Source organism: Pinus tabuliformis, chromosome 8 (assembly GCF_031772625.1).
Source record: "Pinus tabuliformis cultivar Carrire ecotype Pingquan chromosome 8, CPIR1, whole genome shotgun sequence".
NCBI classification, from domain to species: Eukaryota; Viridiplantae; Streptophyta; class Pinopsida; order Pinales; family Pinaceae; genus Pinus; species Pinus tabuliformis.
In genome coordinates this window covers 509,804,357-509,823,577 of record NC_142294.1, presented here as the reverse complement: position 1 = coordinate 509,823,577, position 19,221 = coordinate 509,804,357, and the positions used below count along the sequence as shown (strand labels likewise).

Here is a 19,221-nt window from a genome sequence, read left to right as displayed (position 1 = left end):
AGGTGTGCAACGGTGCGAAATGCATGGAGTTGTTGCAGCAGCATAGAGGTCAGTAGAGGGAGCACTTCTTAGCGGCAAAGGGAGCCTCAGCATCGGGAGTGTCTCTAGTCTGACAGGGATATCAGAGTGGGGTGGATCAATTACTTCCTTCTCAGTAACTGGGTTGCAGTGCAGCAGTTAGTAGTGGCAGTGCTATGGGCAGCATGATGCAGTGTGAGGAGAAGGGGATGCAGTGCTAGGTATATGAACCAACAGCAGCACAGATGCAGAGGGAGTTGCCGTACGGATGCAGCAGTGGCAGTGGCACGGTCATGGGCAACAATACATGATGCAGTAGTGCAGATGATGTTGGGCGGGGAGGCCTAGCATCAGCACAGGGACCGATGCTGGATGATCAGGGTGATACTCAGTAAGGAGTATTACTAGAGCACAGTCCTCGCTAAGAGGGAGTATTGATTTGGGGTAGCATCGGATGTGCTCTAGCCATGAAAATTGGTGGAGAGGCTAAAGCACATGAGATATCCAAGACCTAGAAATGGTTTGGGTAGATTCTAACCAGTTTGAGAGATATTGAAATAATTAATATTTTTAATGGAGTTCCTAAGTCTAGACTTAGGAAGAATAAAACATTAAAGGATATTAATATAAAACTGTGTTAGAAGGGTCCAAAACTCATGGATCAAGCCAAATCTAATCTTAGCCGTTGATTAGAGATTTAATCTCGGTCGTTGATGAACCAACGAGAAAAGTATAAGAGGAGGCTTGAGGGTCAGTTGGAGAACACACCAAGTTGATTAAGAATTCGATTTTCTGGGGCAGAGTTTGCTGAGAAAATCGAACGAGTGATCTGAGTTGCATCTGAGGGGTAGTGAATACATAGCAGAGAGGCAGAATTAGTACCAGGAGGATCAGCATAGAGCCGGGAGAGGTTGATGCAGAGCTAGCTAGAGGCCATGCAAAGGCAGCCAGGAACTACGCAAAGCTAGAGAGGCCAGCGTGTGAGATGCAGAGGGTCTAGGGGCTGATGCAGAGGCTCCAGAAGCTCACGCAAAGGCCAGAGAGGCTGACGGAGGGCCTAGAAGCAGCGCTAGAGGATTTCGTGGGGCAGACTGGGAGTTGGAGAGTCGGATAGGGTGACACAGTCCCTATCAGAGTGACGCAGAGTAGTAGAAGCTGCATGGCTGTTGTGGGATCGTTCATCCGGTGATTTAGCTGGAATATCTGTCTCCGACTGAGAGGTACTACTACCGAGGGCATTCTCTATTGGGTGAGCCATTTCTAGCACCCAGGTTGTATTTTGAAACTACATACTAATAAAACCCTTTGAATAGCTGCACCGGTTTTCCCGCATTGGGTTTTTCCCGGGACATTAGTCCAAAAACAATGGTGTCACTTGTGTGCTTGTTTACTTTCAGTTGATGATCTGTATATGTTGAAACTTGATACTGTACTTGTATTTATTTTCACTATTTACATGGTAAATAACTTGTTAAGTAATTGAACAAGTAGGAAGAAATAAATCAGATAGTATAGGAAGAATTTCTAACGGGTTAAACTTAGAAATTCCAACATAAGCAGGCGGTAGTGGAACTTAGTTCAGCGGAGGAGAGTATATGGTAGCTATTTGTGCTAATTGTGAGGCTATCTAGCTTTGCAAGTTCATAGCAGAGTTGACCAATTAGATGTTAGGATCTATTGTGATAATCATAGCTGCATCAAGCTTTCTAAGAATCCATTGTTTCATGATTGTTCCAAGCACATTGATATTTGGTACCACTTCATCAAAGACAGTTCAGCAGAGAGCAGTGGTCCTGAGTAATGTTCCTTTGGATTGACAGCTTGATATGCCTTGGGAGAGGCTTGGGCTGGTTGAGAACATTTTCTTCACAAAGAGGGAGTGTTAGTATATCTCATTGTTGCTCCAAAAGTTCCTCCCCCATTATACCTGAAGCAGCCTGTAGTAGCAGTGTCCCTGTAACATGCAGGTTGAGTGTGCAATTGTAATCCTTTTAAAGGAAAATTGGTTTTCTTCTAGTAAAACAGGAGAGGATGCGTGGATCCCATGCATGCACCAGATCTGGAGTTTCCCATTATAACTACTTATTTTAGAACAGAAGTTATAATTCTATCTGATTATTCATTTCTAGTGTATTTTCTATTCTGGTGTGACCAAGTCAAAGATGACAGTTAAAGGAGGCTGTGCATGAGTTGGTCATTATTACATTGGGGAGTTTCCCTAGGAATGGCAGTGTATGTTTTCCCTTGGATGCTCTAATTTAGGCATTCCTTCTCATGCAAGCAGGGGACATTCTCTTCAGTGGCTAACTGTTTGATTAAGTCCACTTTGATTGTAATCCTTTCCCCCCTACTTCTATTATGAACGTAAGGCTCAGGGAGTAGTTTTCATCAGTTCAGTTTTGCTGCTTAAGTGAGCAGAAGTGATTTTCTGTAGTGATTAGCTGAGTTTTGTTTCAGAGTTAATGAGAAGGCAATACCAGGTTTTAGTGACTGTTCAACAATCCAATTAGCTCTTTCTGTTTATACTTTTTAGTATGATGTATTTCAGTCTATAGTATAGATCAGATCTGTTGTTTTGAGAGTTCTCTAGGAATTCTGTGTTAGCTGTTAGTGTTTCATATCTGTGTGCTGTAAACTGTTACCATGAGCTAAAATTGAACATCTCACTAACTACCTACACTATGTATCTATGGTGTGGAATCTGGATACAAGGCTGTCCCTCGTGACAAATACTTTCTGAAACAATTTTCTGCATGTTAGCCATAAATAAGAATTGATGATTCCAAAAGAAAATATAAAAGACGTGGTTTTGAATGTCAGTAGGATGTACCATGCTGTTTACAAAGGATTCCTTAAATCTTGTTAAAGATTTGGTGCAACAGAAGTTGAGCTTTAGAATAAGTAAGTGCTGGTATTGGAAGACGCTAAGAAAGGTGTCTCGCGCAGCAAGGTGTGTGTCTATTTGAAATGTGCAATATTTATTGATGTTTTCTTGCAGGATAAGCATATGAACAAACCTGTGAAAACAGAGGAGTAGGATAGAGGATTGAAATATTTCCTTAAATTCTCCATCTGAGAATAGTTAGGTTTTTATGAACAAACCTGTGAAAACAGAGGAGTAGGATAGAGGATTGAAATATTTCCTTAAATTCTCCATCTGAGAATAGTTAGGTTTTTGTTAAGTGCAGGACCCATAAAATACTAATTATTATAAAAACAAGAAACAAAAGAAATGTCAGGGTAAGTTATACAGGAGCTTGATGGCTGTTCTCAAGTGATAAAGCAATTTTCTTTATTAACTACTACTGGGCTGACATAATTCTCTGGTAATATCTGTGGATAGTAATTATTTCCATTCACTTTATGTTTTTTGAACTGTAATAAATGTCCTTGAAAACTTTGTAAGGTATGGAAGCTTTACTATTGGAGTTCAGATATCAATCTTTGGTAAATAGTATCAGAATTTCTATTTTCCTATCTGGAGATAGGAATGGATGTCAGCGTGTGAGGAAGAAAAGCTATAGAAAACATAAGTGTGAGCAATGCCATACAAAAAGAAAGAATGGGTATCACTCCCTTATCATTTTTGCAACCTGTTGAAATGGTTGTAGATGCAACATCTATTTCTTTCAAATTGCAGTCTAGAGGGTCACACTTACCTCAATCTTTGAGTTTGAGTTTGTATCAGATGACAAAAATGTTGCGATGTTTGTAAGAGGGCCTGTTGTTAGAATTGTTGCTTTTCTGCCTGAATCAAGTTCATTCATTACATTCTGCAATACTTCTTGTGCTTTGGGCTGTCGTAGTTCAGGGTGCTCAGTATCTCTTGGGGCTGCATATTTCACAGAGTTGTGGGCGGTGTATCTGCAACAATTATTCAGTTATTAGAGTGAGAAGAAGTATGTGCATAAAACTCTAGATAAATTGTTGCCAGTGTAGTGGCTCAAGTTCAGGAGGATTTCCCCCCACTATAGTGTCTAGCCTGTTTCTAGGGATTTCAAGATAGGACCTACTCTTCTAGGATGAAGTACCCTCTCAGAGAAAATGGCCGTTGACATCTTGATCCATACCATAATTGGGGAAATTATTTTTATGCACTGAATTCCAATTATAAATGCAATGCAGGCACACACTTGAACACTCATGTACATGCTTTACAGTTTTTCATTAAAATTAAATGCATACTGACATACATTTCTTCAATTCTCAGATAGAGAAGCAATTCAGATCTATTGATTCTATATTTTCATCATAAACCAAGAAAATTTCTTACTGCCCAATTGTGTCCAATTGCATTAAATGTTTCTCTCAAAATTTACCTGTACTGCCTGCAATAATGAGAAAGAATAAGGTACAAAAGATTATAATCATGCATGCATAAACTTTTATAAGTAGGAAACCCTAATTTTGTAAAAAAAATCTTATATAACTGTTAATGTAATAATATGTACAATGAGCATTTTACTACCCCCGCCAGCCTCCCCCACCCCAAAAAAAATGGTGGCAGAAGGGCCATTGCTATAGGGTCATACAGAGGCATTGGCAACCATCCCATCAAAGCTTCACAAACCAAAAACTGAGACTAGTTGATCAAGCTATAGTGAAGTTGTCCAAGCCAACACCATGTGGGATTTGATAGGGACGCATATACAAAACGATAGCACATATTTTGGAGAGAATAATGAATACCACATATATTAATGAAGATGTTGCAGCAAGTACATAGATGGTAGCTTGGGGTGGGCTACCTAACAATATTCATAGCACACTCTCATCTAATTCAATGTTATCAAGTCCAAACTAGTCGACGCCAAACATTAGAACCAAATTGCAATAGGTAAAAAAATTGGACACAAAATTGGTCACCAAAAAATACATAAAAGAATTCAAATTTTTAGATATATATATAGAACCATCTGCTATTTTGTTATATTTTCTCTTACTCGCTATATACATAAGGAAACTTCGCGTGTTTGTGTCTAATAATTTGGATTCATACATGTGTGTGAATCCAAAGTATTAGACACAAATATGCAGAGTTCTCTTATGCATATAGCAAGGGAAAATATAACAAAATAGCAGAGGGTGCAACCCATATCTAAGCTGAAATACATGAAGAAAGAGGCTCAAAATAGTTCTTAAGAGTCTAAAAATAAGCATAATAATAACTAATAACTATAGTCTACAATCTACAATCTAATCATATGATAGAATCATCTAAAGTCTCATTCTCTACATCCTCCACTTGAATGCACTCAGGTTTGTGACTGGATCCCCCTAGATTTGAAATTCCAACAACATATTTTTAAATCCTCTAGTTGTTGAAGTGTGTCCAAGTCCATCCAAGATAGGCCTTTATCATTTTTCGTTTCTCAAGTGATTTTAGTGGGCCCAAGTGAAATAAACAAAGTTCATTTATTGAATATGAAATGAACAACTTGGTTCATAAATTGAATATCTAAAATAAATTGAATAATGTAAAAGAATCCATATGGATTAAAACAACATATTGAATATGTAATATGAGAGATAGATGATGATACGCCTCGATGTTATAGTGTACTTATAGAATTGACTAGTCACAATGGCTGATAGGCCATGTCCTTTGATTAGGTCATGATTTTTAGTCAGGATGTGTTACTTCATATGCACACATATATACATACACATCCATGTGAATCCAAATTATTAGACACAAATATAGAAAGTTTAAATATTTTTCTAATAATTTGGATATTTGTATATGTGAATCCAAATTATTAGACACAAATATGGGAAGTTTAAATATTTTTGTCTAATAGTTTGGATTCATGTGTCTGTGTGAATCCAAAGCATTAGACACAAATATGCAAAGTTCTCTTATAGCAAGGGAAAATATAGCAAAATAGCAGATTCAGCAACTCATATCTTAGCTTAAATACATAAAGAAATAGGCTCAAAAGAGCTTTTAGAGTCTAAAAGTAAGCATAATTATTATTAATAATAACTAATAATTATAGTCTACACTCTAGAATCTAATCATATGATAGAATCATCCAAAATCTCGTTCTCTACATCCTCTACATGAGTAGACTCGGGTTTGCGACTAGATTCCTCTAGACTTGAAATTCCAACACCATATTTTTAAATCCTCCGGTCGTTGAAGTGGGTCCAAGTCCATCCAAGATAGGCCTTTATCATCTTTCATTTCTTAAGTGATTTTAGTGGGCCCATAAGAAATGAAGAAAGTTCATATATTGAATATGAAATGAACAACTTGTTTCATAAATTGAATATCTAAAATAAATAGAATAATTTAAAAGAATCCATATGGTTTAAAATAACATATTGAATATGTAATATGCAAGATAGATGATGATACAACTCCATGTGATAGTGTACTTATAGAATTGACTAATAACAATGGTTGATAGGCCATGCCCTTTGATTAGGTCATGATTTTTAGTTAGGACGTGTCACGTGTTACTTCATATGCAACATATATACATATACATCCATGTGAATCCAAATTATTAGACACAATGATCCAGGTGGATGTTGGTGGCTACCCACCTATCCCATTTGGACCCCCACAACTGTCTCTTTCAGTTTTTCAGTTTAGCACAGTTTACTATTATTAGCAGTTTTTCGGGTCCTGAACTTCCGGAGCCGTTTTGAGGTCCTAAACGACGTTTTTTTTGGGAAATCCGTGGACCCATGTTGCCTCCCAAAGTGGTAGTGCTTGGATAGATCTTTCTAACGAGGTATTGTACGCGTCAAACAGAGATTGTATGCCAAAGTTACGAACCCGGGAAATTGATGTAACAATTTACCCAAACGGGGCCCACAATTTGGCATTTCATCTTCTAGGGTCAGGTTTTCGAATGTTAAGGGTTTTCCATTGTTTCTCAACAATAAATAGGCCTTCGAGTCTCATTGTAACATAGTTTTTAACAGTTCAGAGGCATGTAGCCACCACATCTCTTCTCAGAGATAAGCTACCATCGCCCTAGCTGGTTTATTTCCATTACTGTTTGTAAGCATATTTCAGTATTTTACATTAATGAAATGAGGTATTATTTCCGCTGCATATCTGTGTTTATGGTTATCTCTGTAATTTGTTGCGTTCCTGTTTAAATCTGGATCAATGGTATCAGAGCGGTCTGCTTTTTCTCTGTTTTTCTTTGCATGTCCCCAACGAGGTCGAGATATAAGGAGTTAGGGCTTGAACTGGTCGAACCTTTGCAAGACCAACCCCGCAAATCCCGACGGCCTCCCATGGCGGATGAGAAGAAAGATGAGGGGGCAGGAGATTCTATCAAAATATTGCTCGAAGAAGCCCTCGAGCGACAACGGAACGCGATGATGGACAGCTTTGCCCAGATCCTTCAACAGCTACCTAGAAGCGACGCATCGGCTTCCAGCAGCTACTCTGGAAACGCCATGCCCTTTAAGGTACAAGTTAATTGTGAAATCCCCATTTTCGAGGGTCAGATAGACGCAGATGCCGTAGATAAATGGTTAAATCTGCTAGAGGGTTATTTTTCTATTCATGAATTTTCGATTCAGGAAAATATCGTTTTCGCTCTTCTCAAAGCAGCCCCCCACGTCAAGGACTGGTGGGAAACCTACTGCGAGCAGAAGGATGAAAGCACAGGCTCACTATTTTCAGCCGCACCCACTTGGGATTCATTCCGGGATGTCGTCAAGGAGCAATACTACCCTATCAAAAGCTATGAGGACAAATACATCAAATGGACCACACTGCGGCAGGGACAGGACTAAGATGTGCCAAAGTTCACAAACATTTTTCATACCCTTCGCACACAGTTGGGTATCAAATATTCTGAGCTGCATCTGGTACTCAAATACCGTGGCTGCCTACACAGATACATCCAGGAAGAGATGGAGTTCCTGAACATCTCCTCGCTCGGCATGGCGTATCGATATGCTGTCAAAATCGAGCAAAAGTTCAAACAAAAGAAGCGAGACTTTGGATCTGCAAATCCGAAGCCCAAAGCACAAAGCCAAGGCGGGGTGACCCAAGACAACCCGTCAAAGCCGCAAGAAAAGAACAACATCACGAAGCCGAAGGACACAGGAAAGTGGTGTGAGTTCCACAAGAGTCCCACTCATAACACAAGTGAGTGCCGGACCAAGCGGTCGCTGGTGGCCAAGTTGAAGGCTTCCGAATCAGATGCATGTTCCGACCCTGAGCTAGAACCCGACAAGGGGAATGGCAAAGAGAAGCAGATCATTGATGCGGATCCCAGTGCCACTGTTGCCACCGCCAAGATCCAGAAAAATGAGCTCGAAGATCCAGAGGAGGGGGAGCGTCTTTTCCACTCCCAGATGTGGGTGAAGGGCTCGCCACTACAATTCATTGTTGACAGTGGCAGCCAAAAGAACCTCGTTTCAGCAGAGGTCGTGAAGCGGTTGGGCCTACTGACTACACCACACCCACAGTCGTACAATATCGGGTGGCTTCATGAAGGACGAGATCTCAAAGTTCGCCAGCAGTGCCGCCTTCCGTACAGCATCAAGCCCTTCACAGATGAGGTATTGTGTGATGTTACACCTCTGGATGTTTGCGATGTATTATTAGGCCAACCATACTTGTGGAGACGACATGCTGTGTATGAGTCAAGGCCTCGCGCTGTCATTATTTCTTTGGATAATTCATTATACAGGATCTCGGAGGTAGCCCCACCTATCGCCACCTCTTTGATCACTACCAAGAAAGGCAGCAAGCTCATCTCCCAGACCAGGAAATTCATCTGTCTGGTTCACTCCCAAAGTAAGGGGAAGATTGTCATCACATCCATGACCCCCGCGAAGGGTTCCTCCATGCAGCAGCAGCAACAAAGGGATACAATCATGACAAGACACAGGAACAACTTCTCCTCACCCACAGGGGTACCACACAAGTTTCAGGTGGGCGACAAAGTTTGGTTACATCTGCAGAGAGAACGCCTTACCAGAACCCATCAGAAACTCAGGCAACTCCGACATGGTCCTTACACCAGTACCAAGGCTACGGGCAACAATGCTTTGAAGCACAGCATTCCTCCATTCCTTGGCTTGCACCGAGTGTTCAATGTGGACCGTCGTCGACCATGCTTCCCACCATTTCTGGACACATCAGAGATTGCAGAACAACTCACCAGAGACCCAACTCAGCAGAAGCTTCCTCATCTCAGGGAGGAACTCAATGCAATGGGGACCATTGCTTCCTAAGGGGGGAGGAATGATCCAGGTGGATGTTGGTGGCCACCCACCTATCCCATTTGGACCCCCACAACTGTCTCTTTCATTTTTTCAGTTCCCTAAATTATAGCACAGTTTACTATTTTTAGCAGTTTTTTGGGTCCTGAACTTCCGGAGCCGTTTTGAGGTCCTAAACGAAGTTTTTTGGGAAATATGGGGCAACATGGGTCCATGGACAGATGTTGCCTCCCAAAGTGGTAGTGATTGGATAGATCTTTCTAACGAGCTATTGTACGCGTCAAATGGAGATCGTATGCCAACGTTACGACCCTAGGAAATTGATGTAACAATTTACCCAAACGGGGCCCACAATTTGGCGTTTCATCTTCTAGGGTCAGGTTTTGGAATGTTAAGGGTTTTCCATTGTTTCTCAACAATAAATAGGCCTTCGAGCCTCATTGTAACACAGTTTTTAACAGTTCAGAGGCATGTAGCCACCACATCTCTTCTCAGAGATAAGCTACCATCGCCCTAGCTGGTTTATTTCCATCACTGTTTGTAAGCATATTTCAATATTTTACATTAATGAAATGAGGTATTATTTCGCTGCATATCTGTGTTTATGGTTATCTCTGTAATTTGTTGCGTTCCTGTTTAAATCCGGATCACACAAATATGCAAAGTTTAAATATTTGTGTCTAATAATTTGAATTCATATGCGTGTGTTTGTGTGTGTATGTGAATCCAAAGTATTAGACACAAATATACAAAGTTCTCTTATGCATATAGAAAGGGAAAATATAACAAAATAGCAGATAGTGCAACCCATATCTAAGCTTAAATACGTAAATAATTAGAGTCTAAAAATAAGCATAATTATAGTCTACACTCTACTAATCTAATCATATGATAGAACATCCAAAGTCTCATTCTCTACATCATATACGTCAGTATACTCGGGTTTGTGACTAGACTCCCCTAGACTTGAAATTCCAACACCATATTTTTAAATCCTCTGGCCGTTGAATTGGGTCGAAGTCCATCCAAGATAGGCCTTTATCATTTTTCATTTCTTCAGTGATTTTAGTGGGCCCATGTGAAATGAACAAAGTTTATTTATTGTATATGAAATGAACGACTTGGTTCATAAATTAAATATCTAAAATAAATAGAATAATGTAAAAGAATCCACATGGATTAAAATAACATATTGAATATGTAATATGAGAGATAGATGATGATACAAATCCATGTGATAGTGTACTTGTAGAATTTACCAGTCACAGTAGTTGATAGGTCATCTCCTTTGATTAGGTCATGATTTTTAGTTAGGATGAGTGTTAAAATTGGCAACTAGGGCCAAATTCCACCTTGGGACTGTTGAAATTTCTAAGTTTAACCCGTTAGAAATTTTCCTGCACTATCTGATTTATTTCTCCTACTTGTTTAGTTACTGAACAAGTTATTTAACCATATAAATATTGAAATAAACACAATGCAGTCTCAACCATCTACAGATCATCAACTGAAAGAAATAGACAAACACACAAGGGACACCATTATTTTTGGACAATCGTCCCCCGAAAAACCCAACTTGGTAAAACCGATGCAACGGTTCTGAGGGTTTTATTATTAAGCAACTTTTCTTGAGTACCACTGGGTGCCTGTGAAAATTCTATCACTGCAGTAACTGATTTACTTTTCCTACTTATTCCACCATAAGTTATTCATGAAATCACTTCAATAAACATTAAAATAAATACTGCTGCAGATATCACATTGTAATACAGAAACAAACATATGCACAAGAATCAACACATTGACACAAATATTTTGGACTAATGTCCCCGGAAAAACCCAATGTGGGAAAACCGGTGCAGCAAGGGAGGATTTTATTATTCAGCAATTTTCTAGTACAACAGGGTGCCAAACTGGCTTACCCATAGATAGACAAATTCTCCAGTACTTCTTCTAAACCTAGCGTCAGCCCTGCTGACCTCTGCGTGGCCTGAAACCTTCTGTGTTAGCCTGTTGAGACTCTGCGCAGCCTCTCTGGCTTTTTGCGTCACTCCTGCAACCTTTGCATGGATGACGCAGGCCCTGCTGGCTTTGCGCAGTCACTGCTGCCTTGCATGGCTCCCTTTGGCCCTGCGTCTGCCTTTTCTGCCTCTGCACTGATCTCCCGTCTCTCTATTCCATACTTGCTGCCTCCTGACTGCTCACCATACCACTGGTTCAATTTCTCAGCTAACCCCGCTCTAGAAATTGAACTGACTAGTCTCCCTCTGTGTATTTTCCAAGTGACCCTCAAGCCTCCTCTTATACTTTTCTTGTTGACAAAACAACGGTCGAGATTAAGTCCCTAATCAGCGGCTAAGATTAGATCTGGCTTGATCCACGACTTTTGGACCATTCTAATACAATTTCATATTAATTCACATTAATATTTTATTTTCCCTAAGTTTAGACTTAGGGATAACATTAAAAATATTAATTATTTTAATATCTCCCAAACTGTTTAGAATATTCCCAAACCCTTTTTGGGTATTGGAGATCTCGTGTGCCTTAGCCTCTCCACTATGTTTCGTGGCTAGAGCACGTTCGATGCTACCCCAAATCAACACTCCCTCTTAGCGAGTATTGTGCTCTGGCAATACTCCTCACTAAGCATCACCCTGATCATCCAGCATCGGTTCCTGTGCTGATGCTAAGCCTTCTTGCCCAACATCCTCTGCACTGTTGTATCCTATACTGCTACCCATGGCTCTGCCACTGCTACATCTGTACGACAACTCCCTCTGCATCTGTGTTGCTGCTAGTCCTTTCTCCCAACACTGCATCTGCACTGCAACTCCCTCTTCATTCATGCTGCTAACACACTCATTTTTACTTCTGAAAGGGGTTCTTTACCATCCCCATCTTTTCCATGAAGTAGTCAAATTTTGACTTTCCAAGGGCCTTGGTGAGGATATCTGCCACCATTTCTCCTATAGGAGTGTAGCTCAATTGTACAACTCCTCGTTGGACATAGTCTCTGACAAAGTGACACCGGATATCAATATGCTTCGACCTGTCATGAAACACTGGATTCTCAGAGATTTTGATGCAACTCTGATTATCGCACATGATCCTGGTCGCCTTCATATTTCTTCTGAATAGGTTCACCAACACTTTTCTAAGCCATATGGCCTCACACGAAGCTGTGCTTGTTACCATATATTCTGCCTCAGATGAGCTCAGAGCCACGGACTTCTGTTTCCTACTGAACCAGGAGGTCATTCCTAATCCAATGTTGCAACAGTACGCAGAGGTACTTTTCCGATCCATTGAACTTCCTGCCCAATCTGCATCAGTAAATCCACTCAACCTGATATCCTTCCCCTTGGTGTTTAAGAGCCCATAAACAACTATTCCCTGTAAATACCTGAGAACGTGTTTGGCTGTTGTCCAATGTGCCCTCTTTGGTTACACCATGAACTGACTAAGGGTGTTGACAGCGTAGCAAATATCTGGCCTGGTATTGACCAGTTACATCAGGGACCCTATAAGCTGCCGGTATAGGGTGGGATCAACATCTTTGTCTTCTGATGCATCAATCTTCTTCCAATTGGTGATCATTGACGTAGCCATAGGTCTACAGTCTCCCATCCCAAATCTTTTCAGGATTTTTGTAGTATACCTCCCTTGCCCAAGGAAGATTTCTCCTTTTTGCTGCCAAACTTCCAACCCTAGTAAGTAGTGCATTCGTCCCAGATCCTTCATATCGAACTCTGTGGTAGATTCTTCATGTAGTCCTCAATGAGTCTGGATGATCCTGCCAAAAAGAGATCATCCACATATAATACTAAGATAAGTGGCTCATTCTCTACGACCAGATAGTAGAGATTCGGATCCGCATCACTCTTGACAAACCCTATCTTCTGCAAGTATCCATCTATTCGACCATACCATGCTCTTGGTGCCTGCTTCAACCCATACAAGGCTTTCTTCAGTCTGCATACATGAGACTTCTTCTCATGAGTTTCAAAGCCCTCTAGTTATTCAATGTATACCTCTTCTTCTATTACCCCATTTAGAAATGTCGTCTTGACATCCATCTGATGGATCTCCCATCCCATCTGGGCTACAAGAGATATCACGGTACTAATAGATGTATACTTGGATACCGGGGCGAAGGTTTCCTCATAGTCAATCCCTTCCTTTTGAGCATACCCCTTAGCCACAAACCTAGCCTTGTATTTCTCAACACTGTCGTCTGTAGCATATTTGATCTTGTAGATCCATCTCGAACCTACCACAGATCTGTCTTGAGGTCTTGACACCACCTCCCAGACATCGTTCACCATTATGGAGTTATACTCCTCTACCATCGCATCTAACCAGACCTGATGTTGAGTTGCCTCCTTGAAGCTGGCAGGCTCTCCATCTTGACCTACTAACGCCCAATATTTGTTTGGTTGTTTTCGCTCCCTTTTATTGTTTCTTGGCGCACCGATAAAGTCCTCTACATCTCGCAGGATCTGACGAAGTTACCTGCAAGTTCTTCCTTTGCTAGCAAGTGATTCTATTCGCTCCTCCTCATCTTGAGAATCTTCCTGACCTGAGGAAGAATTCTTCACTGTTGTTGGTTGAAGAGGCATGACCAACGGATCCTCTTTCAGTTACTCCTCGGAAGGCATTTCGCGAGATCTTCTGAAAGCTCTATCCTCCATGAACTTTACATCTCGTCGTACTACTACCTTCCTGCTCCCTAGAAGATAGATTCTGTATGCTTTAGAGTTCTCGCTATATTCCACCAGATATCCCTTACCGCAGTCTGATCCAGTTTCTTCCTCTTTTCTTCGGGTATGCGGCAATATGCTAAACTCCCAAATATCCTGAAATGACTGACTTCAGCATCTTCCCAGTGAGGACTTTCTCTGGAGTAATCTTGCTCAATGCCTGATGAGGAGTCTGTTCTGAACATAGATAGTTGTGTTGCATGCTTCCGCCCACAGGAATTTTGGCATATCTTGATCATACATGATGGTCCTAGCTGCTTCTACAATAGTCCTGTTCTTTCTTTCTACTACCCCATTCTGCTCTGGATTGTAGGGAGCTGTCCACTCTCTTCTGATGTCCTCCTTAGCGCAATAATCAGTGAAGTCCTTATCAACATACTCTCCACCATTATCTGAGCGCAAAACTTTTATTATCTTCCCAGTCAGATTCTCCACCAGAGCTTTGAACTCCTTGAATCGACAGAAAACCTCATCCTTGGTTTTCAGAAAACAAATCCAAGTTTTCCTCAAGTGGTCATCAATGAAGGTAAGGAAATACTTGGCACCACTGAGAGCTTTGACGGACATAGGTTCGCAGATATCTGAGTGCATCAATCCTAGTACACTCTTGGCCCTGTGTTTGCTCCTAGGATATGTCACCTTGGCATACTTTCCTAGAGCGCATCCCATGCATACATCATCTTTTTCCGTACTCAGATCCAAATCTCCTGTTACAGTGCTCCTAAGAATTCTCAGAGCTCCATGGTGCAAATGACCCATCCTTCTGTGCCATAGTTCATTCAAGTCCTTGTCCCCATGACTGCCTATTAGTGCCATTGGTGATTCTAGTTGTAATCTATACAACCAATTACTTTTGATCCCGATCTGCACTTTCTTTTTCTAGCTCAGGTGTTTGACGTATACCTTTTCCTTAATGAAGTAGACGTCACAACCCTTGTCTTGTAGTTGTGACATAGAAAGTAAGTTCATCCCCAATCCTGGCACATGAAGCACATTTGTGGCACGGAACCGCTCTCCCAATTATGTCTGAAAGACTATGGTACCCTTGACGTATACCTTTTCCTTAATGAAGTAGACGTCACAACCCTTGTCTTGTAGTTGTGACACAGAAAGTAAGTTCATCCCCAATCCTGGCACATGAAGCACATTTGTGGCACGGAACCGCTCTCCCAATTATGTCTGAAAGACTATGGTACCCTTCCCTACTGGAGTACACTTTGCCTTGTTCCCCATGGTGATCTGAAAGTTCATCTTCTCTTCTCGATATTCTGAGAAACACTCCCTGATTCCTGTCATATGCCACGAGGCTCCACTGTCTATATACCATACTTCTGATGATGCAACACTAGTCATGCACGCCACTTCTTCTTCCAACCTAGAAGCCAACATAGAGAAATCGAAATCTCTTTCTCTTGTGCAATCTTCTGAAAATCTGCATGAGTCCCCTGAGGTGGATGCCCCTGCATCATGGTCTCGACCCATAACTGATATTCCCTTTCTGTCTCTAATTACTTCCTCTGATACCATGTGAAAATTCTATCACTACAGTAACTGATTTACTTTTCCTACTTATTCCACCATAAGTTATTCATGAAATCACTTCAATAAACATTAAAATAAATAATGCTGCAGATATCACATCGTAATACAGAAACAAACATATGCACAAGAATCAACACATTGACAGATATTTTGGACTAATGTCCCCGGAAAAACACAATGTGGGAAAACCGGTGCAGCAAGGGAGGATTTTATTATTCAGCAATTTTCGAGTACAACAGGGTGCCAAACTGGCTTACCCATAGATAGACAAATTCTCCAGCACTTCTTCTGAATCCAGCGTCAGCCCTGCTGACCTCTGCGTGGCCTGAAACCCTCTATGTCAGCCTGTTGAGACTCTGCACAGCTTCTCTGGCCTTCTGCGTCACTCCTGCAGCCTATGTGTGGATAACGCAGGCCCTACTGGCTCTGCACAATCTCTGCTGCCTCTGTGTGGCTCCCTCTAGCCCTGCGTCTGCTTTTTCTGCCTCTGTACTGATCTCCCATCTCTCTGTTCCATACTTGCTGCCTCCTGACTGCTCACCAGACCACTGGTTCAATTTCTCAGCTAATCCCGCTCCAGAAATTGAACTAACTAGTCTCTCTCTGTGTATTTTCCAAGTGACTCTCAAGCCTCCTCTTATACTTTTCTTATTGACAAATCAATGGCTAAGATTAGATCTGGCTTGATCCATGACTTTTGGACCATTCTAACACAGTTTCATTTTCCCTAAGTTTAGACTTAGGGATTACATTAAAAATATTAATTATTTTAATATCTCCCAAACTTTTTAGAATTTGCCCAAACCCTTTCTTGGTATTGGAGATCTCATGTGCCTTAGCCTCTCCACCAAGTTTCGCGGCTAGAGCACATCCGATGCTACCCCATATCAACAGTGCCAAACTAGCTCACCCGATAAAGAAATCTATCTGGAAGTAATACCTCTCTTTGGAAGTAAATATTCTGAAAGTCTATTGCACGAAACTCTCTCCAACGTCTCTCTGAGGTTCAGCGTCAACCCTCCTGGCCTCTGCGTCAACCTAGAACCCTCTACGTCAGCCTCCTGATGCACTGCACAACCTTTCTGGCCCTCTGTGTCACTTCTGCAGCCTCTGCGTCACTCACGTAAGCCCTCTGGCCGTCTGCACAGTTATTCCTGGCCTCTGCGTGACTCCTATTGGCTCTGCGTCTGCCTCTCTGCCTCTGCACTGGTCTTCCGACACTATCTCTGCCTCTCTGTTATGCAATCACTGACCCTCGCTGCGACTTTGATCACTGGTTCGATTTCTCTTAGCAAACCCCGCTCTAGCAAATTGAACTGACTGATCAATCTGGTGTATCTCCAACTGACCCTCAAGCCTCCTCTTATACTTTTTTTGTTTAGTCTTCAATAGTCGAGATTAAATCTCTAATCAACGACTAAGATTAGATTTGGCTTGATCCATGTCATTTAAAACCCTCTCACCCAGTTTTATATTAATACCTATTAATATTTTTATTTTCCTAAGTTTAGACTTAGGAACCCATTAAAAATATTAATTGTTTTAATATCTCCTTCACCAGGTAGGATTTCCCCAAACCATTTTTGGGCCTTGGAGATCTCATGTTCTTTAGCCTCTCCACCAATTTTCATGGCTAGAGCACATCCGATGCTACCCCAAATCAACACTCCCTCTTAGCGAGGAATGTGCTCCAGTAATGCTCCACCACTGAACATCACCCTGATCATTTGGCATTGGTACCTGTGTTGGTGTTTGGCTTGCTGCCCAACATTCTCTGCATTGCTGCCTCCTGTACTGCTTCCCATGGCTCTACCACTACCACTGCTACATCTGTATAGCAGCTCCCTCTGCATCTATGTTGCTACTGGTCCTTCCTCCCAACACTGCATCTGCACTGCAGCCCTCTCTCCTCATGCTGCATCGTGATGCCCATAGCACTACCACTGCAGTCTGCTACTGCTTAACTGCAACTCAGTTACTGAGATGATGGTAAGTGATCTACACAACCACTGACATCCTTGTCATGCTAGAAACCCTCCTGATGCTGAAGCTCTCTTTGCTACTATCTTGTACTCCCTCTGCTGCCTCTGCGCTGCTGCAACAAAATTTGTGCCTCTCGCATTGCTGCAACCTCCTTTGTGCCTCTCGCACTTCTGCAACCCTCTCCGCGCTGCTAGGGACTACTGCACTTTAGCACTGTTATGTTGCTCCATCCGCAACCGCTTCTACCGACATCCGTCATCCTGCGACTGTCTCTCGGGGCTCCTGTAGCTGGATATGATCCAAGAGTTTGGGTACCTCAAGGATCTTGCCCCTACATCTCTTGTAGTCTTCCTGACTACAGCTCGATGTCTCCCCACCTCTTCCCTAGAGGTACATGAGCACTCAGGGCATAACTGTCATTATCCTCTACCTCCTTTTCCGCCTTAGCTGGCGTTGCCTTGGAGCCAGATGCCTCTCCCTTATTCTTCTTCCTAGGACACTGGGTTGCATAATGGCCCAACTCCCCACAGTTGAAGCACTTAATCTTGGAGAGGTCCTTTTTCTTCCTCTTCCCTTGCTGCCCCGCAGATGCCAGAGCCGCATCCTCTTCCTCCTCTTTCTTGACCCAGGCTCCTTTGCCACTACTTCCCGCCTTGGTCAACTGTCTGATCTCTTCTTGGCGAAGAGCTGCCCACAGTTCTTCCCAATCTGGAAGATTCAGTCTGCCCAAAATGCTTTGGACGAATGTCTCCTACTCCTTGGAGTTTGTGTTCAGGGCGGTCCTCACCACCAACTCCTGATCCGGTGTGGCCCCTATGGAAGTCAGTTGGTCTCGAATCTCCTGCAACCTATTGAAGAAGTGATCTATCTGCTCCCCCTTATGCATTTGATACGACTACAGCTGATTCTCCAGTAGCATCTTCCTCTACACGGAAGTGCCTTGATACAATGTCGTCAAGGTGTGCCACATCTACTTTGCCGTATTCTTCTCGGCAATATGTTGAACTACATGATCCTTGAGCCCATCAAAGATATGCACTTTTCCTTGTCCATCGCATTCTCATACTTTTCGTTATCAGCTGGGTCGATTGGGATAGCCACGGTTCTCAAGGTGAAGGCCTTGATGCGATGTCTATCCAGAATAGATAGGATCCTGGCCTTCCAAATGACAAAGTTGGACGCCCCGTCCAGCCTGTCCTGATCCCTCAGTCCGTTCATGGCCATCTCTGCTCTTCTTTTCGACTCCTTTGAGTCTCTACATCCCTCCTGGAAGTTCTCTCCTCTAGAATCCCTCTGAGTCTTGATTTCGCTCCTGGAAATCGTTCTCCCAACAATTGAATCACACCTCTCCGATCTCCTTTGCTCCTGCAACATTGATTTGGATTTCTTGGCTAGAAATCCGCCTAGGTAGCGACTCCCTCTACCTTCGTCTTTTCCTGTTAGGTACTGTTCTCACACTCAACAATTTGCCCACAGCTTCCTATAACCCAACAACTGAAGAACTGAGCCTCTAGGCTCTGTGCAATCCCGACAGTGGCTGAATCACTCCACTAGCCAACTGCGTCACTCCTACTTGGCTGAGCAGAATGACGTGGCTCTTCGTGAGCCTTTTCTGCTTCTCACTTCTTATGTGCTGGCCCCTTCTCTGGCATTCCGAGCCTGTAGGCGGTGACGTAGTACCGAGAGGAGCTCACGCAATCACTGTGTCAGC

The 19,221-nt window shown here is 42.2% G+C and overlaps 1 protein-coding gene across 1 annotated transcript in view; it reads right to left on the bottom strand.

The window, feature by feature from the left end:
• LOC149236324 (nucleoside hydrolase 3-like) overlaps positions 1-17,332 on the bottom strand; it is a 68,463-nt gene extending 51,131 nt beyond the window's left edge. Inside the window, exons 1-3 of the mRNA XM_089368842.1 lie at positions 17,268-17,332; positions 4,338-4,346; positions 3,678-3,882 (exon numbers count right to left, since the gene is read on the bottom strand). Coding sequence (XP_089224968.1) covers positions 3,678-3,882; positions 4,338-4,346; positions 17,268-17,332 — 279 coding nt within the window. The remainder of the gene's footprint in view (positions 1-3,677; positions 3,883-4,337; positions 4,347-17,267) is intronic.
• Between the last annotated feature and the right edge of the window lie 1,889 nt (positions 17,333-19,221).